A 23111-nucleotide genomic window follows, 5' to 3' on the forward strand; every position below is an offset into this window, starting at 1 on the left:
TTAAATACCTATATTCTTGAATCAGAATTTTTCATTGTACTAAGATTGTACATGCTTAATATAGGTGATTCTCAAGTATACTAAAGTAGCTGTTCATTCTTTCATTTTATTTTAGGAATTTATAGAAGCAATGATAGTTTATGCAATTATTGATAAACAGTAACCATCAACATAATGAGTCACTTTCTTTCCTTTTGGGGTGGGCCCTCATCATATGCATTTGGCCTCTGAATCCACTGTTGGAATGTACAAAATTATTCCCTAAGCCCCACCAGCCCAAGGATCAGGTAACCTCCTGAAATGCTGGCAGTGTGGTTCTTGGAAAATATCAAAGCCTCATAGGAAACTATGACATCCTTTAGGTGTCCTTCTAAACCCTGCAACATATGTCTTGGGGCCAATTTAGCTAAGAAGTCCCAGGGAATGTTCCTGACCAAAGTCCATCTCTTAGTCAGTATTTAATATTTAATAAAGCTTGCTTCAAATTTGGCCCAAAATGGTGGAGTTGGTTTTTCTCAAGTGAATCTCAGAATTAACAGTATGAAAACCAGACACTATTGTGAATGCCAACAAGAGCTTGCTGACAGGAGCCTGATATGTCTGTCTCCTGAGAGGGTCTGCCAGTGCCTGACAAATACAGAAGTGGATGCTCACAGTGATCCATTGGACTGAGCACAGGATCCCCAATGAAGGAGCTAGGGAAAGGCCCCAAGGAACTGAAGGGGTTTGAAGCCCCATAGGAGAAACAAGAATATGAACTAACCAGTACCCCCAGAGCTCCCTGGGACTAAACCACCAATCAAAGAAAACACATGGTGAGACTCATGGCTCTAGCTGCATATGTAGCTGAGTATGGCCTAGTCGGTCATCAATGGGAGGAAAGAAAGGCCCTTGGTCCTGTGAAGAAGGTTCTATGCCCCAGTATAGGGGAATGCCAGGGCCAGGAAAAAGAAGTGGGTGGGTTGGTGAGCAGAGGGAGGGGGGTAGGGTTTTCGGAGGGGAAACTAGGAAAGGGAATAACATTTGAAATGTAAATATAAAATACCTAATTAAGAAAAAAAACATTGTGAAGGAAAAAGAATTAAGTAAAAGTTTCTCTCTTTGGAAGAGGAAAGATATAGGACACAAGACCTATAGAAGGGAGGAATGACTATTTAGAATGTAATAGGTACAAAATACTTTGCTAGTTGGTTGATGAGGTAATGCAAGAAAACAACCCTCCTTTCCCCTAGAAACTCAGGACTTCGGAGGATAAAATAGGCATTTAAACAGCTGACTCTTGTACCAGTGAAGTGTGAGAAGAGCTGTAAGAGAGTTCTATGCGAAAAAAAAGAAGTGGTTGGAGTGATTAACTGAGCATATGGACACTTCACTCCACAACCCAGAAGCAAAAAATTTAAAGTCCTTCTAAGGTCCTTAGAAGAGGCAAGTGGCTCTAATTCAGTTGTTTAACAAGGGTAAACATAAAGATGCTAATCTTAGCTTGCAGTGGAATAGACAGATTCAGGGGGATCAGTGGCTCCTTAAGGCTGATGATAAAAGAGGCACTGCTTTCCTGCAGCTTTCACTTGTTCCCCCTCCCTCCCTTGGTGGTTCCACTTGAGCTACAGGAGGATGTATCATAGCTGGGGGCAATGAAAGTGAGTAACACAGAGAAGAGGCTTTTGGAAGAGTAGCCTTGGGGCACCTCAGAAGATATTTTCCCTACATGTGGTCTTTTCGAATTCCCTGTAGCACAGATAGTAGTTTGTTTTAAAATGAAGTTTGCTTTATTTTATTTTTTCTTGTTTGCCTGTTTAATTGATTTTTGCCCATGCTTTCTTTTTGGACACTTTTTTTTTAATGACCAACTTTTACATGTGGCTGTGTTTCAAAATAAGTCCCCTTCTTTCATCATTTAGCAAAATAAATTAGCAGATATTCACAGGATTTTAGATGACATTACTACCTCTTATGATAAGATAAGAGCCACTTATTAACATAGTATCTCTTTACTCTTCTGCTAATTAAATATCTGAATGTATAAAAAAGTTGCCAAAAATATCAGATGGATTAAAAGAGTTTTTGTAATGTTTGCTATTGGTGGCACATATGCAAACATGAAAAAACGAGTATCAAATGCAAACTTATCTTTATTCATTTTTATTGAATTGTGATTTTTAATTGGCATAATGTACACAGAAGCACTTAATGTCACACTTGTTAACTATTAACAGATGCACTAATAGTTTTGGACATTGACAGGTCTCATTCTATGCACTATGGTTCCAACATATTACAGAAAATAAGTTGATTTTAAAGAAATACTCATGTCATAGTAATGGATTCTAAAACTAAACATTGAACTAATTCAAAATTGGGAATCACATTCTCATTTAGTTATGTGATATAGAATTCAAGGTAATCTATATTTAGTAATGTCTACTATATGCAGTGCTGACCTTATGAGATTTCCTTTTTCTCAAAAAAAAAAAAATCAAGGTGCTGTTGAATTTAGAAAGGTAGCAGGGAAGCCAACCAACACTGGCATGCAACCCTAAATTATAATTGCAGGCGAACACAGCACAGGAGCAAATATCTACTTACCAATTATCACATTGGATAACACTCCAAACAGTATGTCTAGACTGTTACAAAGAAGTGCAAATGACAGTCACACTGGATGTGTGTATTTTTTTTTTTTTTTTGGCTATTAACAGTTCTTTTATTGTTCTGAATTGGAAGCTGTGGCACCCTACTGACAATCAAGCTCAGGGTGTCAGATACGAACATATCATACGTTAGCTGATTTTATTTTCTGAGATTGTTTTCCTTAAGGGAATGAAAATAAAAGAGAGCAGAAAAGACAGAGATTATACTGTCTTGGAAGACTAAACATGGTGTTCATTCAGGCTTGCCAACCAATTTGGCTCTATTCTAATTGGTTCAATTCATGTCAATGATGATCAAGGCTACTGATTGTTTCTGTGTAATTAAGTCATCACTAAAAAATGTTTGGTTGTCACATGTGTGCCCTTGATTGGAAAAGAGAATAGATAAGGAGATATGAACAATATAGGAGAAATTCATAATGGCCTAAAACCTCTAATGAGGTTACTCATAATACCCATAATATTGTCTGGATAGGAATGGACAGCTAAGTTTTGATAGGGTATCCTTTAGAAATTTCAACTTTGTATCAACTACTTAATATTTTCTAAGTATTAGGTACTCCAAAATGTCTCATCTAGGCTATCTTCTGCAACAAATTTTTAAGTAGACATTATCAGGTTCATTATATAGATAGAGGAAAAGAGACAAATGTGATCCCATAGTTACGTGGGAGACATATTAACATATAGTATTCTGTTTAGAAATTCAAAACAATATTAATCCTTTTATCTGTTTACATTTCAAATGTGATCCCTTTTTCCAGTCTCCACTCCATGAACCCCTCCACCACAGCCCCCTCCCCTTTGCCTCTAAGAGGGTGCTCCCCCAACCACCCACCCACCTACTCTCCCCTCATGAGTACCATAATAGGGTATTATCCACTCAAAATGTCATAGCATGGTAGATCTTAAAAATTACAAAGACAGGAACTTTTGTGGGTATTAGATATGTTTACAGCCTTGATAATTATCACAGTGATTATATATATGTATATATATATATATATATATATATATATATTTGAAATCCAGTAAAGTTGAAAAGATAATCATGAAGAATATGCACACTGCCTAGTTTATATCTAGTGATTGATAAATATTAGATATTATATGCCAAGTTGTGGACTGTAGCAACTACAAGATATCTTGGGATAGAGTCTTAGTCTTGGGTTCTAATGGCTTATATTAGCAGTTTAAAATGTTCAGCCTTACTCTTATAGAAATAGTCTTAAAACTGTTCAGCACAATCAGTTCATTGGAATGCATTCACTTAGGAACTAGCTTTGAGTAGATAGGACACCATATGACTCTGACTTGGTAAGCAATACTTTAATATGAAACTCCTTATTCATTCAATTTTATTTATTTATGGAGCTATCACTTGGATACAAGCTAGATTGAAGTTTAAATTTTTTGCAGTTATAGAATAGGAGGTCTGTCAATGCTCAAGAGTCCTACTTCTAGGACAACTGTAAATTTAGTTAGAGATTAATGCACCAGACTAAATGGGAGGCCCTTAAATAGCGAAAATGCTACCAAATTCACGGTTCCTTGTCTTTCATTTCCCTATTTACTCAACTCTGCAGCATGCTGGGGACATACAAAATATGAGGTTTATTGATGCGTGAGTTATATGTGTTCACTCACCCATGGTGCTATTTTCTACACCTAGGAACATGACTGTAGTTACTGGTTTTAATGAATGGCGACTTATTATGAAGAGAAATTCCTGGAAAACTGTTCTCTTTTAATCATTTAACTTACAGATTTTGCCAACAAATGCGAACACTTTCTACAAAAGAAGCTGTAAGACATACGGAGGAATATTTAAAAGGCCAGAGAAGAGGGGCCATTGGATTATACGTTTTTATTCTATATTTTAATATTCTTCCATAATCTTTTTATTACATCAGATATCACTTTCTTTCCTTTATAAGTAGAGTGAATAAGATGAGATCTTCACTATTATCCTACAAAACACAACAATAGCCGGTGTAGTCTGGTGCCTGTGTACCTTTGAATAGTGCCAGATCTCCAAATCCCTGTGGTCTAGAAACTCTATCTTCATTCCACTCTCTGCAATGTCTACTGGAAGCATGTGAGGCCTTTCTCATCTCCCAGATTAACTTATGGCCTCCATTTACATTCATCCACCCTCAATTTTTTTTATAGAACGCTTACATATTTAAAATACAGAACCATTTATGATTATCTTTGTTTAGTATCTGTTCCTGTTGTTAGAGCATAAGCTTCATAGAAGCAGAAACTTACCTTGTTTATCATTTCATCATTCTCATGATGCTAAGAAAAACACTTGAAAAAAGGCAGTAATTATTAAAGAAAGCCTGGGTACTGAATGTGGAACTTCTACCTAAAAGGTAGACATTTAATATAATGTGTGAATCTGTGCTGACCACTTAAACTTTATTCAAAACTGGGAGTCTCTACTTCTGTATTGTCTAGTGACTAGCCTGATGGGACTATGTACATTTGAGATCTGACTAGTGGGACTAAAACAAACTGATTTTTTTCTTACATTAAAATACATATAGCTTTTGTGTAGACAGTGAAAATGGGATGTTTCCAAATATGTAGATATTGAATAATGTTTAAATTTTCTAAGTATTATAAAATGGTTCAAAATTTTAACATCAGATTTATTACTTTTTCTGCCCATTTTAAGTTTTACCATTGCTTTTTATAGTAATGAATTTCTTTTCCATTTTGAAAGCTATAATTTCTGCTTTCTTTAGCATTTAATTCATTAATTCAACTAGAAAATGTTTATTTTTTTTAGCTACACAGTATGAATTAAAAATCTATTTGTTTCTTAATAGTTGTCTCAACACCAATTATTTTGTAATGCTTCTTCCCACCAGCACTGACCTTTTTTGGTTTTGTGTATGTAGTATGTATGTGTTTATATGTATTCATTTGCTTCTGTGTATATTTGAATGCATATGTTTGTAGAGTCCACAAGTTGATATTGCCTGTCTTCCTCAATTGCTTTATACCTTCTTTAAAAATTGTTCATTTTAGTCTATGTATGCATATGTGTTTATATTTGTGCATGCTTGTACACGGTGATATGTGTCTAGGGACATACATGCCACACTGTTAATGTGGAGGCCAGAGGACAAATTTGTGGAGTTGTTGTCCCTCCTTCTACTTTGCAATGGTTCTGTAGATTTGAAGATTGAACGCAGGTTTCTAAACTTGTGTGGCAAGCATCTTTATGTGCTGAACCATCTTGCTGTTTCTCTGTCTTCTCTGTCTATCATCTCTGTGTCTCTGTGTCTTTGTCCCTCCCTTCCTCCTCTCCCTCCCTCTCCCTCTCCCTCTCCCTCTCCCTCTCCCTCTCCCTCTCCCTCTCCCTCTCCCTCTCCCTCTCCCTCTCCCTCTCCCTCTCCCTCTCCCTCTCCCTCTCCCTCTCCCTCTCCCTCTCCCTCTCCCTCTCCCTCTCCCTCTCCCTCTCCCTCTCCCTCTCCCTCTCCCTCTCCCTCTCCCTCTCCCTCTCCCTCTCCCTTTCCCTCTCCCCTCTCAGACAAGGTCTATCATTGAACTTGGAGTTTTAAACCTGAAGTTCATGGAGCAATTGAGCTAGTCTGGCTAGCCTGTTCCAGGGATCTTCCATTTGCTGTTTTTCCTACACTGAAATTTCAGGTGCATGTCATCAAGCTAGGTTTTATGCTTTTGCATAGGTACAGGGGATTGGACTAAGGTGCTCATGCTTGTGTGGCAAACAGTTTACTGAGCTATATTCTCAGCTCCTTCACATTGACTTTTTAATGCTGACTTAATGATACAATAAATTTAAATTTGTGCTTGGGCATGTTCCAGGGCTTTTATTTGGTTGTGTTGATCTGTCTATGAAATAGACTTTCCTGTTGGAAGCTTCCCTTACTATGTGTTTTAGGTATTCAGACACAGTTAATGCAGTGCTTATTCTTTTCCTTGGGCTTGTAAAAGTTTGTGATCATAGTTTCAAAATTTCAATTCAAGACACATGGCCAAGAACAAATCAAAAGGTGTTCCCCATGATGTTATGTCTCCTTCATGCTTAGGACTCTGCAGACAGTGAGTGCTAACTTATTCAGGGATAACTGTGGTCACAGTACTTGACAAAGTTGTGACTTCTATAGTAATTAGTACTTAGAATGAGAGACCTCTCTCTTTCCTCTGATTGATAGGGAAAAAAATCCAAAGGTTATTTGTCCCCAGCTTTTACTCTTCAAGGACCTCTTAGGTGGCTTTCAGGGAAGCTGTGTCAATGCAGCCCAATTACTTACCAAGAGTCACAATGCATTGAGATCAGAGTGTAACTAAAGTCAAAGCTGCAGGATGTAGCTGCGGTTCTAATGAATATTCAACAGTGATTAGGATGCAAGAAAAATCCCAAACACTCTTAAGTATCAGGTGTAATATGGAGTAATCAGGTAGCAGCTACTTGAAGTAACTGCTTGAAAGTGATGTGTTTTTGATTGGAAGATTTCTTAAGAATTGCATTTTAAAAATTAGGATTACTTTTTCAGGAAGGTTCAATTGCCTCTTTTTGATTTAATTAAAGCACATACACATATACAAACAAAGGTATTAATCATTAGTCATAGTCAGCTAAATGACCTCCGTCCTTTTGAGAATTTGGAAAGCTGAGAATAATCAAATAAAGGGCATTTGCAATGTATTCTTTGGGGTAGTAGATAAACATTGTAGAAATGGAATTATTGGTCTAAAATCCTAGTCATGGGACTTTTAGTGGTTATTCCATCTATCTATCTTAAAGGAGAGATCAATCTATATTTGTCATCAATATCATCTTAGTCCCACTAAAGGAAAAATGGTAATTGAAACTCTCACACAGTGTTCTAACCCTACTCCCTAAAGAGACAATTATAAGCTATGTTGAGCTCTTATCAAGCCTTTGATTTTCAATTTGCATATAGATACACAGTTTTAATAAATGTTCAGAGGTCAAAGCACATTCAATAAAATCTCATGGTTTTTTTACTCACATATTCCATAGACATTGAGAATTGATAATCCAATAATTCATTCATGTTTAATTGATCAATCCATTAAACATTTTTGGCTGCCTTGATATGACCTTGAAACTGTAAGGATTCTTGATAATTAAATATTCCATAATTTTTATTACCTGACAAAGCCATGAAACTTACTTTGACTCAACTTTAATTGAGCCAGAAATTATAAATGCATAGGTTGTTAATATATTTTGTGAATATAACTTTTAAATCAACACATTACATAGGAAAGCTATGTTAATTACACAAATGACTTGACTCATCCAGGTTTACAGTTAAACCTCTCAGTTCCTTGCTATATAATCTTTATAAACTTAATTTATTTTCCTGTGCCTGGTTTTATTATTTGTAAAAATATCACCAGTTGAGTTTCCTAGACCAAAGTTTTTAAATTAGATATATCATATAAGATTCTCAGCACAGTGCTTGATTCTAAGTAAATTCTGCACACAAGTAAATTACTGTTGTTATCAATTATATTTATAGTGAATAGCTATGGCACATGTGCCATGCCTGACATGTATCAAGAAAAAGAGAAAGATATATGATTAAATATGCAATTGTACAGGGTATACTATAAACACCAGGGGAAATTGAGGAGGCAGAAATCACAGATTTCATGGAAGATGTGGCTTGCATGGAGACTTAAATAGTGGACGTATAAATGTGAGTGAAGAGAAGGTATACCAGAAAACATGCCTATACTTAAGACAAAGCCAAGAAAAGTAAAGATGAACCTTAGTGCTTTTAAACTCAGCCAAGCAGTTGAACATTTTATCACTAAGTTGAATAAAAAAACTCAAGTTATATAGGTAGGAAATAGAATTTTTAGAAACTGGTATGCTCCCCCATTCGTTCTCTGTCCTCCATTACATTTTATGTGGTTACTTGAATTATTTCTTTTCATATTTACAACCAAACTCTATGTATTTAAAACATTTTATTATCAATTATCTTTTAGTTTTCCTATAGATAACATGTATAGGAAAAACATATTTTGCAAGTGTTTGTATGTATATAAGTGTATATACATGTTACAAGATATGGGTGGTACATGTGTGTATGTGTGTGTGTGTGTGTGTGTGTGCATGTGTAAACGTGTGTGTGTTTGTTATGCACATGTATGGAGGACCAAAGCTGACATCGGATGTCTGTCTTGATTATTTTCCATTTTATTTATTGAGGCAGATTCTCTCACCTGACCCAGAGTCTACCACTTCGGGCCAGTTTCTCTAGGGAGATTGTTAGAGATTCCCTATATTCATCTCTCCAGTCGTGGGAGGAGAGGGCTCAGTCAACAGAGTGACTTCCCAAATGATGAAAGAAAATTTTACAAGCAGGTGAATGCCGAAACCCAGACTGCTTTCTTATGGATTTAAGCTTTTTATTTGGATGGAAATTATAACAAATGTAATTATCTCACAAATACAGTAAATAGGCCTCGCATTTAATAATCTACTGATACTGAATCTGAGATACTGTAATAAGAAATAATTTTGCTGTTAATTTTATGTTTTCTTGCCTAGAATGTATGCAAATGTTAGGCCAAACTAAATTATCACCCTGGGTTTGTCGATGCTAATGGAGTTTGCACTGTACGCACATGAAATATTTTCTTTGTTCTCAATTATTTAGAGCTCCCTCTTGTGTTGCTACCTCTTAGTAAAACTTAATGACTTTCAGAGGACACTGTAATTTCTGATCAATTTTTTTTTATTTAAGAACTGAACATGATGCTTTATTTATTAGTTTTTGAAACACAATATCTGTACTTACTTATGGGTTACAATTAATTGAGAGATAAAATACATGCAAAACATTTAGAGTATTGCACGACCATAATAATTTTCAACAAATAGTATCTTGAAAATATTATCGAAATAAAAGTAGTACAACCACATACACTTCAATATTATTGATAAAGATTCTTAAATTTTGCCATTGGCAAGGCTGGTTACAACTGCTTTCTTAGTAAATAACTTACCTCCATCATTGTCCAAGTTGTCACCACAAAGCATTTCCATGACGATGTTGCAGCCTGTTCCACTCCAACCAACCTGACACACACAGTGCCAACCATTTTGATCCAGGGTACATCGTCCATTTCCAAAGCAGAGCCCTGGACATCCATCTGAAAAGACAGCAGAGGGTAACAATCATAGAGCCACCAAAATGGGATTGGCCAACAGTGATGTATCTGCCCACAGGGAAGAATTTAATCATCTGGGCTCTGTTCAGATGAGGTGCTGAATAAATGCAAGAGGAGCTTGCTTACTTGCAACACCTTCCCAGGGAACTTGTTATCCCTGACTTTGCAGTGTTTTTCCTTAGAGAGCCAATTAAGTGTTATTAATGCTAACCCCAATTCCCAACCTCTGGTTCAGATAGGAGAAAAACTGTGGTGGGGACAAGAAATATATATATATATATATATATATATATATATATATATATATATATATATATTTGAAAAACCTATCTCCTCATTTCTCCCAAACTGGACAGATGATGCTGTGTCTAGTTATGGTTAGTAAGTTGAAGAAAGACAGCAGTTTCTATGAAGAGAAACTTTCTTCAACTACTTTTAACTTGTGATGTTTTTCCATTTGTGATCTAGTGCCTCAAGACATAGGTATGCTGGTTTATAATTCAGACCATACCACTGTGTATTTGCTTATTCCTTAGAAAAATGCTATACTTGATTTGCACCTAGTCAGATTTTTAAGATTATTATTGATTTGAGGGCTAAGCACTGGGAATTTTACTTCTGTGATATCTCTTACAAAACCCAGCATACTATTGTGTTTAAAAAAATAACAGAAAATGTTTATGGGATTAAAAGATGCCATACATAGAGTTTCAGAATTTTAGAAAATAACTGGAAAAAATATACTCAAGAGAAATTAGCTTTTAGCTAATTAATAAAGCACAAATGAGGACAATCATACTTTTTTAGAATTAAGCTTTTTTTCTTTAGTACCCCCTTAAAATGTGTCTTACTCTTTCTGCCAGTAGTGCAGAGGTAGGCACTATCAAAAAGAAACTGCATGTTCTAAGTGATCATTGCCAGATATATGGATACAATAATGATGATTATGATGATGATACTACTACTAATAGTAATAATAAAAGTAATAATAAATATACATCTTGAGTATTTTCCCAGTAGTCATACAAGGCCAGACTTAGCTTTTACTAGGGGTAGTCCAATCAACATTCCTTTTAATGTGTGCTTTCAAAAGAATATTTCGGAAGGATAAATATCAACTCAAGTTTTAGAATATCATAGAAATAACCTCATCTTCTTTCCAAATGGTTTTCAAGGAAATAAAACTTTAAAATAGCAGATGGCTTATAGAAAGTATGATAAATTTTATGAGTATCATATCCCCAAGTGATGGCATAGAACGAATATACATAGCCTTGGAAAAGGAATTTTTTTATTTGTATTCTTGTAGGTACTCAATGGAGAAAAAAAAAACCAAGGTGATTTGGAACACAAAAACACTACATATTTGACAGGAAATCCATTGTTGTCTCTGTCAAAAGCAAATCCTTGGAGGTACAGAGGTTAAAGTATTTAGAAAGACATAAGAATTTTATACGTGGACAGAGATATATTGTTTTGAAGAATACTTCATCTGTCTACCTCAATCTAGTTTGCTTAGTGTATGTGCAACTTCCCCCCACAATTTTCTACAAAGAACAAAGAAAGGAGTCCTTATAATTGCTAGTCCATTTTATACTGTAGCAATGGCGACTTGGATATTAGAAAAGCAAGTTATCATCTAGTCTCATTAGTATAAACACAGCCATAGAACATTGAAAAAATTTCCCGAAGTAAAAACCAGAAAGAAACCAACCAAGCAACCAAATGTATGTAACTAAGCAACTAAAACTAAAACACTACCACTGTTCTCTCACATGCACAGTTGTTTGAAAAGATCGTATCTACTCTCAAGAAAAAGTCTTACCTCGAACAGCATCTAAGTAGTGAGCTAAAAGAGAGGAAAAGAATGATTGAATGAATTTCTGGGGGACCAAAATTACACAACATATACTAATAATGACTTACCATCTGTTGTCTGGAAAGAAAACAGCAAACTATGAGTTGTTGAAATGCCTGAAGCTCAAAAATTTGTACACTGGCCTGTGTATTTTGTGAATAATACTTCATATGGGGGAAGTTATTAATGTTTTTTTCTGCAAGAAACTCTAATAGGCTTCCTTATAAGTGTCATATTTCACTAAATGTATAAGAAGTGCATTTTTTAGATTTCACTAATAACTTCTATGAAAGAAGGTATATCTTCTTATTGGGGATATCTTTAGAAGAGAGTTCTGGAACAACCACCTTTGGTAATCATCACAGTATTTAAATTGCCTCATGTGAAGGCAATAAACTCACTCTAGTGCAGAATGTAATTCCTTAAGATGCCTCTGAATCAACCCTCACCACCTTTTTAATGGTTCTTAAATAATCCCACAGTCAAAGAACAAGACTTACTGTACCTGTTGTAGAATAGTATATATTAAGCTTTGCTTTGACAGATTTAAGCAATTATGACAAAATAATATCATCTAAAAGTGAAAGTCATGGTACAGTCTGCTGGGAGAAAAAAAAAGCTGAAAATGAATTGTATATCATAATGCTTGGCTCATGTTTAGGAGTAGTTGGCCAACACAAATCACATTTTTGTGTGTACTTTTACTTATATATTTCTGGTTCTGTTTTGTTTTTCTTTTAATAGAGAAAGAACACAAAATTGAATGAGTGGGTAGGTGGGAAGATTTTTCTGTAGTTAAGAGAGGAGAAAAAACATGCTAAAATATATTACAGGAATAAACTAAAAATAAAAGTACATTACCAAAAACAAAAGAGAACTCCTGCCTTTCATTGGTGCACCTTTTCTTTCTAGCCATGGAAATGCCAGTAGAACACTGTGACCCATTTCCATAGTAGAACAATGAGAACTGAACATTCATATTTATTTCATTGTACATTTACAATGGTTAGTTTTGACTATGGCTTGACACAGTCTATAATTATCTGGGGAGAGTTTTAATAAAGGGATGTTTAGATCAGGTTGGCCTGTGGCCATGTCTGTGGGAGATTATTATGATTGCATTATTTGAGATGGGAAGACTAGTCTATTGTGTGCATTCCCTATGTAGAGGCTTCTGAACTGTAAAGAAAGGAGCAAGTGATCTGAGCGCAACCATGCACGCACTTCCTGTGCTCTCATTCTCATTCTGAGTGTGGTATACCTAACTCTCTTTAGCTCCTGACACTGTGACTTCTTTACTATGATAGACTACAACCTGAAACTGTGAGCTAAAATACACTCTTCTAACCTGAGTTAATTTTGTAGAGGTATTTTATCACAGAAATCATAATAAATAAAATTAAGACAAAGTACAAAAAAAATACAACTTTGTGGCAGATATGTAAACAAATTGAAGGCTTTGGTTTATTTGAAAATGAAACTATTTTATAATTGAAATCTTAATTATTAGTAATCTCTTTTAAAATGTGAGGACCACATGATATCATAATTATTATGTAGGCACCACCTGCCTACAGAGTGTTCTGTCTGGCTATGGTTTGAAAATTTGTGAAATTGATGACTAGGTTGTGAGAAGGGCTGAATGTTTCAGTATAAATTCTGTACTACTGAATAAAGATAGACAATTCAATACAGATGCTCTATTGATAATAGGTCAGGAGTGTCTTTTTCATATACATTAAAGACAGACTCTAACTATGTTAAATGGGCTCTGTTAAAGTAGTCCCATTTAATAAAATTGCCTGTAGGTGCTTTCACTTGAAAATAACCTATACTTTTCAAACAGAAAAATGGACAGTGAATGTTACTATCAACAAAAGCACTTGTCTTGTTAACTAATGACACTTTATTCCAATGTATCATCTTTTATTTGAGCAATTCAAAGTGCTTGAAAACAGAAAAATATAAGGAACACTGAAGTAATGAGAAAAAAGACAATGGAAGAAATCAGTACACTGCTGTCAAAGAGAAACCTCCCAGTTCACAAAAATTTGTAGGCAACATTTCTCCTTCCCCTTCTCCAACTTCAAATTGTATTATGAATAGCTTGTCAACTGACTCACTAGAATTCTCTTAACTTCTCTTAGCCCAAGTGACTTTAATCAAAGTATGCCGATACTTACCAATTGTGCAGTGGTCGCCCTCCCACCCAGGGCTACATTCACATTTTCCATCTTTGCATTGGCCATGCTCAGCACAGTGAGAGTGACAGGAACGTTCCTCACATGTTGGTCCTACCCAGCCTTCTTCACATTGGCATATTCCCCTTGAGCAGACCCCATGGCTACCACACTCCATGGTACAGAGCTCTGTGGAAATTAAAAAAAAAAAAGGCATATCAGCACATGTAGTTAAAACCAACTGTCATTCCTTCCTGAAATCATCAGAATAAACAAACACTGCAGCCTACACTGATAGCTTAAATGAAATGTTTATGAACATGTAAAAATATATTAACAAAACATCACATACATTTCTTGTGTCTGAGTAAACATGAATGGAACGTTGCAAAGAAGGTAGTTAGGACTCTATAAAATGAATTTTAGGGCAAATTAATTTAAATCCATAGAATGATAATGTCATCAACAATTAGAAAGGAATTGTATGTTCAACAATTGTCTGGGAGGATTCCTTAAAAATTCATTAGGATCACACATAATATTGAGTCATTTTATGATGCTATATGAAGTCACAGTGGATGATGACACAGTAAAATAGTGTTCTAAGCTTACTTAGGAAGATACTATTGGAAAGAAACTAACATAATAAAATTCATAATACACAAAAAGCAAGACTTCCAATGACAGCAATCAACTAGTCTATCTGATCACACAATCAATATTTGCATTTATTTTAAGCATATGAAATGACTCCTTGTTGATTAAAGTACACAGCCTTATTATCCTGAAATGCTATTCAGTGTTTAGCCAATATAACGATGGTGTGTCCGGGCTTTGCTAAAGTTGTCTGCTTTGTCTCCTTGACTTTTTGATGAGAATTGCTGAATATTAATAAAATCCTGACAGTAGATAAACCAAAACCAAATCTTGGCAAACTCCTTTCTTACCTAATTCTCTCGCTAGAAGAGAAGAAATTAAATCTTTCTGAAGCGATCCAATATGTTTGGTGTTTAGTGGTCATATACCCTTGAAATGGAAAAAGAGTATTCTGGAATTTGAGTCATTTTCACAGACTAAAATTTGAAATGAATTTCCCTGTGAAGAGTGATTTGGTTACAATAATATTAATAAACTCTATAGATAGGAAGATAATTTTTAGGATGTGACAATATCTTTATGATAAAGCAATATCTATAGAATTTATTAAAATCTGAATGGATTTGCTTGCTAATTTACTATTGTGTTTTGTATGTATGTGCTGCATGTATGTTCACATATGTGCTGCTGCTCATGCATAGGTACACTCATGTGTGCATATGTGTGTGCATATGTGTGGAGGCCAGTGTTTGATGTAAAGTGTCTTTCTTGACAGCTGTCCATTTTATTCAACGAGGAAGTCCATTGCTGATACCACAGTTTACCTATTTGGCTACGGTAACTAGCTCTCTTGCCCCAGGAACCCCCTGACTCTGTATCCAGAGTGTTGTAATTACAGGTGGGCCAGCATATCTACCCTCCTTTATTATGTGGTATTAAAGATAGAAATTCTAGTCCTCAATCTTGTAGAGCAAGCCCTTTGTTCACTGAACCATCTTCAAAACCTTTGAGTTTTTTCAGGCTTGGGATTGATGCAAGTAGGGGCTTAAAATATGAAAAAATGACTGATAACTCTTAATGTCTTTGAACAACTTGTCAATATTCTTTTTTTGACTTGTGTTATGTATATGTCAGAGGGAATAATATGTACATATTAAATGGCTAGCTGACTGATGTGAGATATATTTTAGAGGTATGAGTAACAGGAGTTTTTCAAGTTTCAATATAATAATAAAACAAAGGGTAAATTAATGAAAACAACAAAAATTAATGGATAATGATGCTGTTTATGGGATGGAAAACGCTTGGGAAAATCACAAGTAGAACACAAAAAGTATTATCTTTATGATTTGTATACTGAGTTCTGTGAAAAATCAGTTAATTACTAGAATATGTGTGTGGGATGGGTTAAACTATCATTTTTATATGTGAAAAATGACTTAATTACTAGAATGTGTGTGTGGGATGGGCTAGGTATGGAAATATAATTTGGCAGTCTTTATTATATAGGTAATGGAGATAGTTGAACTGATTTAAAAACTATGTAGGCTGTTATGAAACAGACAGAATTTATCATTTTCTAATAAAATACCATGCAAAAGTTTCAAGAAGAAAAGCAGACACCATCAAAGGATACTGAGAAGAAGGCAATTCACTTTAGGAAAAAAGCCAATAAAATTATGGAGTAGCTAAAGTTCAAAGAGAAATGATTTTTTACAAAAGGGATGGTATATTGTAATTATTATTCTAATAGATCTCTCAGATTTAGTCTGACATGAGCCCACAAGACACTCTCAGTGATTCTATGAAGAGCTAAACTTATAAAGAACTAGTGCAAGGCCACATGGGATTAAAGAAAAGAATGAATCGAAAGGCATTTACAAGACCACCACGTCCTAAAATTGTCTATAACACTGAAAAATCTATTTTAAAAGGTAAGCATTCATCTCATAAGTGGTAGCATAGATAGAATTATCTTAAAGTAGCTTGAGATCCCTACATCTTGGTTCTACATTTCTGATTGATGATTTGTTCTCCCAACAGCAGTTCCTGTGCTGAATCTGAAATCATGACCTGCTTCCTCTAGTTGTTCTTTCATGACACTAAAAACTGAAAAGATCTTCCTAAAAGGTGAGTTCTGATTTAAAAAAAACTTCAAGTCAAGACTTGGCAATGACTAAATGAAAACGGTTCTCATACATTGCCTTGTGTAAGCATACAAATAGAGAAGCACTGGTTAAATGACAGGACATGACAAAGAAAAATTTGGAAGTTAGGAAATAATGTAGAGAGAAAATATTATTGTATAATAATATATGATATGAGATGTCCTAATTGAAATACTTATAAAGTTCTGAATTATTCATGAGGCAGTCAAGAAGTACTTTGTCAAGGTTGTGTATAAAAATGTAAATGTAAGACCCGGTTTCTAATAATAGGATCCAATATTTTTTACTATTACTTTTTAAATAAAAATTAGGACATGTAGATAATATATTTAAATATTTTTGAAGATAATAGATTCCCTAAGACAATAAAGAATTATTGTATCAACTTCAAGACAAAAAAAGAAAACTCAGTGAGAGGATTCTGACATTTATTGATGCTTTTTCCTGTAGCAATGTCTGGCAGTTTTAGTTGAGGAAGACAGAAAGGCCTAGAAGCTGGGTTAAGCTTTGTCAGACTTGAGATCGCCAAAAACAATTTGAAAAATAGATAGATATTGGTTACTCTCTACAAGTTCATGATAAAGAAAGTAAGAGGAGATGGAAAGATCGTAAGAGCCAGAAGTGCAGGTGGACAGTTTATAAGATACAGAGGGAAGGGATGACTCCAGGGAAACTGTCTTCCAGACAATACAGAGAAGATGAACTCACATAGACTGTGAAAGGAAATATAACCTCTGTACAGGTTTAGTCCAAACAGGGAAGCACTGAGAGGAGGAAGTAGACATGCAGGTCCCACCCTTAACCAAGGAAGTACCTGCAAATGATACATACTGGCAAATAGGAAACCTCTGTTCTCCAATGGTTGTTTCACTGGGTGTATAGACTACACTTGAGGGTAGGCATTACACCCAGGAGTAGTTGGCCAATACAAAACTAACACAATGGCACAGTGATCTTTTTGTGTAAGATTTTGTTTCATTTTGCTTTGTTTTGCCAGTTTTTGTCTTTTTAGCCTTTACAGAGAGGGAGGGAGAGAGACAGAAAGAGAGAGAGAGACAGGGGTGGGAGAAGAGAGAGTACAGTATTGGTGGAAGAGAGGAATTAGAGTAGGTAAAAACATGATCAAAACACATTATACTTTTTAATATAAAAATGACAAAAACATCAAAATAGAAAAATGGTCAGGAAATTCCCATCATTGTATCAAAGTAAATTTAAAAAAAGTAGAAGAAAATAATAATTACAAGACTCGAGAGTAATGAAACAGTGGCAAATAACTGTAGAGAGTTTTAAAAATTATTTATTTACATAGATCAATAAAGCTAATATCCAATATATATAAAGAACTCAAGAAGGTGGACTCCAGAAAATCAAATAACCCTATTAAAAATGGGGTACAGAGCTAAACAAAGGATTCTCAACTGAGGAATACCAAATGGCTTAGAAGCACCTGAAAAAATGTTCAACATCCTTAATCATCAGGGAAATGCAAATCAAAACAACCCTGAGATTCCACCTCACACCAGTCAGAATGGCTACAAAAAGTCAGGTGACAGCAGATGCTGGTGAGGATGTGGAGAAAGAGGAACACTCCTCCATTGCTGGTGGGATTGCAAATTTGTACAACCACTCTGGAAATCAGTCTGGCGGTTCCTCAGAAAATTGAACATAGTGCTACCGGAAGATCCAGCAATACCTCTCCTGGGCATATATCCAGAAGACGTTCCAACTTGTAATAAGGACAGATAATCCACTATGTCGATAGCAGCCTTATTTATAATAGCCAGAAGCTGGAAAGAACCCAGATGTCCCTCAACAGAGGAATGGATACAGAAAATGTGGTACATTTGCACAATGGAGTACAACTCAGCTATTAAAAACAATGAATTTATGAAATTCTTAGGCAAATAGATGGATTTGGAGGGTATCATCCTGAGTGAGGTAACCCAATCACAAAAGAACTCACATGATATGCACTCACTGATAAGTGGATATTAGCCCAGAAACTTAGAGTACCCAAGATACAATTTGCAAAACATAGGAAACTCAAGAAGAAGGAAGACCAAAGTGTGGATACTTCATTCCTTCTTAGAATGGGGAACAAAATACCCATGGAAGGAGTTACAGAGACAAATTTCAGAGCTGAGATGGAAGAAATGACCCTGGTATCTCTTGTGAGGCTATGCCAGTGTCTGGCAAATATAGAAGTGGATGCTCACAGTCATCTATTGGATGGAACACAGGACACCTACTGAAGGAGCTAGAGAAAGTACTTAATGAGCTAAAGGGGTCTGCAACCATATAGGAGGATCAACAATATGAACTAACCAGTACCCCCCCACACACACACACACACTGAACTGTGTCTCTAGTTGCATATGTAGCAGAGGATGGCCTAGTTGGCCATCAATGGGAGGAGAGGCCTTTTGTCTGGCGAAGATCATATGCCCCAGTATAGGACAATGCTAGGGCCAGGAAGCGGGAGTGGGTAGGTTGGGGAGCAGGATGCGGGGAGTGTATAGGGGTCTTTTGGGATAGCATTTGAAATGTAAATGAGAATTGGGAACAAAACACCCATGGAAGGAGTTACAGAGACAAAGTTTGGAGCTGAGACAGGGATCCATCCTATAATCAGCCTCCAAACGCTGACACCATTGCATACACTAGCAATTTTGCTGAAAGGACCCTGATATAGCTCTTTCTTGTGAGGCTATTCTTGGGCCTAGCAAACACAGAAGTGGATGCTTACAGTCAGCTATTGGATGGAAAACAGGACCCACAATGGAGGAACTAGAGAAAGTACCCAAGGAGTTAAAGGGATCTGCAGCCCTATAGGTGGAACAACATGAACTAACCAGTACCCTCGGAGCTCGTGTCTCTAGCTGCATATGTAGCAGAAGATGGCCTCATCAGCCATTAGTGGATAAAGAGGCCCATTGGTCATGCAAACTCTATATGCCTCAGTACAGGGGAACGCCAAGAAGTGGGTGTGTGTGTGGGGGGGGGGGAGAGTGCGGGGGGGGGAGGGCATGGGGGACTTTTGGGATAGCATTGGAAATGTAAATGAAGAAAATACCTAATTAAAAAATAAAAATAAAAAAAAGGAAAAAAAAAGAACAAAGTTGATGATTCCCTTGTGGTGAGTAGTCAATCAAGACAAAAAATGTTGATGGTTCTATTAATTAATATCAGGAATTGAAATTAGGAGATCAGCACATTTTTTAATCTCTGTATTTGAATATGTAAGCAATTTCAATGAAACTACAACTTATATTTATAACAACACAAGTCAAAAACAAACTGGATAGTACATAAAGAACTCTAATCCCATGGTAAAGAATAAAGAAAACTCTAGTCTCAGATGACAATATTTGTAAATAGATCAAACTTTTAAGGATAAAAAGATTTATAAACTTGAAACACATTTCCCAAAGAATAGAAAAATTAGATATCCTTTAAAATGTGTCTAATGAAGTCAATATAAACTACATATAAAATTCTAGCAAATATATTATAAGTGAAAATATAAGACAACATGACACACATCTTTATGGAAGAAAGAAAATTCATATGAAAAAATGAATGAAATACATAAAGATGAAAGTACATCTTATCAAACCTTATGTAATGTAATTAAATGTAAAACAACTAACAAAATATGTTCTAGCCCTTCATTGAAACCTATAAAATATTTTAAGTGAAATGAGAAATGGCCTGAACAAATGGATAGCTCTATTATGTTCATGGACTGGAAAGCCCAGTTTTCCTCTTTTCCAAAGTAGCTCTTTCATTTCACTATGAAATGAATGAGTATCTTAGTATATTTGTGTCTGTAGGTATTTGCATGTGTGTAGATACTTGCATATTTATGAGAACTTTGATGAACTAAACAAGGAGTTTCAACAAGATAAAAAGTTGTGCAGTTGAGAGTAGGACTTACTAGCATAATATAAAGTCATATTAACTTAGTACATATTAGCACAAAGATACATACAAAAAAATCAACACATGTAAGAAAACTTGATTTATGGTGAAGGTGACCCTACAGATATGCAGAGAGAGTATTAAGTTAAACTGAATATCCATCAGAAAAATATCTACATTATTTTGTACAATAGATTAATTTACAATATGTGGGAAGCACTACTTAGCAACGCTGCTGAAATGCAACACTAGATAATTTTAAGACTTTATGATAGAAAGATATTTTATAGGAGGTATTAAAATACAATAATAAACATAAAATCCAGTAATTTTGACCATTTAAATTAATAGCTACTTACTAAAAGATAGAGAAAAGATACTCTACTAGGTAGTATATATGTCTAAAAAAGATTTTGTGTTTAAACTTCTACAAGAGCTTTAAATTAATAGTAAGAACATCAGAAGAATGGGCATATGTGAAAGGGTATCTAAATGGCCAAATACAAATATCAGGGACTTACAAATGAAAATAATTCTTTGCAAAAACACTTTAATGCCTAAAAGTAAAATGAGTGATATGGATATTAATGTGTTACAGATAATTTGAGAGGAAAGAGTCTTATGTATCAGAGGAGGCTCTGCAGATTGGTGTGATCGGTTTGGAAAAATATTGGAAATTATCTGCCAAAGTAGAAAATGCATATATCTTGTTATACCACAGTTTCACCACTTAGAATTTTCTTGGCAGTGTGGAAGTTGGCAAATGCTTTTCAAAGCGTATGTATAAAAGTGTTCACAGAAGAATTATTGGTGCTAGACAGAATGGACACATTTCAAACACCCATCAGCAATAGAACGAATAATTAATTGCAGCAATCATGTGAAAAATGATAAAATGTAAGAAAATGATTGATAGCAAAATACCACAATATGGATAAATCTGCAAAAGCAATGTTTATTGAAAAATTTTAAAAATTCATACATATTGTAAGATTTTATTAAAATGTTATCAAAAGCAGGCAAGTAATATAATTCATGACTTTTGTGTTTTGTGGCATATGTGTGCCTATAATTTTAGGTTTAGTGAAGATGAGGCAAAAGGAAAGCTGGAAAAAGAAAGAGAGAGGGAGGAGAGAAAGAGGGAGGGAAGGGGAGGAGAGGTGTGAGAGGGGAGAAAGGGAAGGGATGAGGGGAAAGAGAGAGAGGTCCTTATCTAGCCAAAGGGAGAAAGATGGAGTGCTTCCAAAAGGGCACCCAGTTCTGGTCTTTATTTCTTACTTGGGTAGTAGTTACAAGGCATTCCATCATTTGATAAATCACTCAATGGAATGTTATAAGTTTAAAATTAAAGGGAACTACTAGAAACAGTGAGAGAATAGATCTTCCTAGATGGTATAGTGGGGAAAAAATAAGAACTCATTCAAAGAAAAGGCAGAAAGGAGACAAAAGCAAAGAGAACACTGTAAAAGGGACACAAAAGATTATAGGATCTAAATCCAAGCACATTAGTAATTTCAAGTAGATGAAAAATGAATTGAACTTGTAATTGGAATGAGTTTCTGTAACTGAATGAAAGGAAAATTTAGTATTTTCTTTCAAATCAGAATAGATTTCTAAAAAAAAGTACTAATACTGAGAAATTACAAATAAAAGGAAGAAACATAATAGATAGAGAGCAACCAAGAAAAACTTGAGATGATTATAATGTTACCAAATGATGTAGACTTCAATGTATAAAGCATTATCATGGATAATACCAGTATATTCTAATAACAAAAGGATTCACCAGGAAGGTGTAGCAATCTAGACCCTGTATGGTAATGTAGCTTCAAAATACACAAAATATGTAAAACTTTATAGAGCTGGAGCAAGGCAAATGGACAATTTTGGGACCAGCCATGAGAAATCAAAAATTGATGAGGATTTTCAACAAATATCTTTAATATAACAGACTTACATGGAAACTTATGTCCATGACTGTACAATATATATTCTTTTCAAGCACTTCAAGAATGCCTATAAAACCTGCAAAAGCATTTGTCCACAAAGCTGTCTCATCTGCTATTTCAATAGAATGTAAGAAAATTAGAACTATGAGACAAAAGGCGTTGCAACAGTAACATCACAGAAAATACTCCCTTAAACACACTTTAAAGTAATTCATGGATTATTTTCAAAATTTATATTAGAAATTAGAACTAACAACAATGAAAATGATATTTCTCAGAACTTGTGAAGTCAGAAATCAAGCTGGAAGTGAGCTAGAACCTTCTTCCTATCTATCTAGCTTTCCTGAAAAACTGCTGAACCTCGTGAACTCTAATACCAGCCCATCAGACAACATATATCCAATGTTTTATAGTGGCACAGCTGCTATGGTGGTAACAAAGCACTCTGATTGGATTTTAGGCCTGCTCTACAAGAGGGAATTTCTTCTGTGTATGGTAAATTTGGTCAAAACCCATGGCTTAGGAGGCCTTAGACACTAGTCTGGAATATACTACAGTTATTTAGCTAGATATGTGGTGCCATGCAACCATTT

The 23111-nt window shown here is 35.1% G+C and overlaps 1 protein-coding gene across 8 annotated transcripts in view; it reads right to left on the bottom strand.

Annotated features, from left to right (window-relative positions):
* Tenm1 (teneurin transmembrane protein 1) overlaps window positions 1-23111 on the bottom strand; it is a 901303-nt gene that overhangs the window by 187804 nt on the left and 690388 nt on the right. For all 8 annotated transcript variants that reach the window (XM_011251006.3, XM_006541491.4, XM_006541492.4 and 5 more), the window contains 3 exons: window positions 13884-14069; window positions 11668-11691; window positions 9678-9824 (listed from right to left, as the gene is read on the bottom strand). In XM_011251006.3, coding sequence (XP_011249308.1) covers window positions 9678-9824; window positions 11668-11691; window positions 13884-14069 — 357 coding nt within the window. The remainder of the gene's footprint in view (window positions 1-9677; window positions 9825-11667; window positions 11692-13883; window positions 14070-23111) is intronic.

The sequence above is a fragment of the Mus musculus genome, chromosome X, assembly GCF_000001635.26.
Source record: "Mus musculus strain C57BL/6J chromosome X, GRCm38.p6 C57BL/6J".
NCBI lineage: Eukaryota > Metazoa > Chordata > Mammalia > Rodentia > Muridae > Mus > Mus musculus.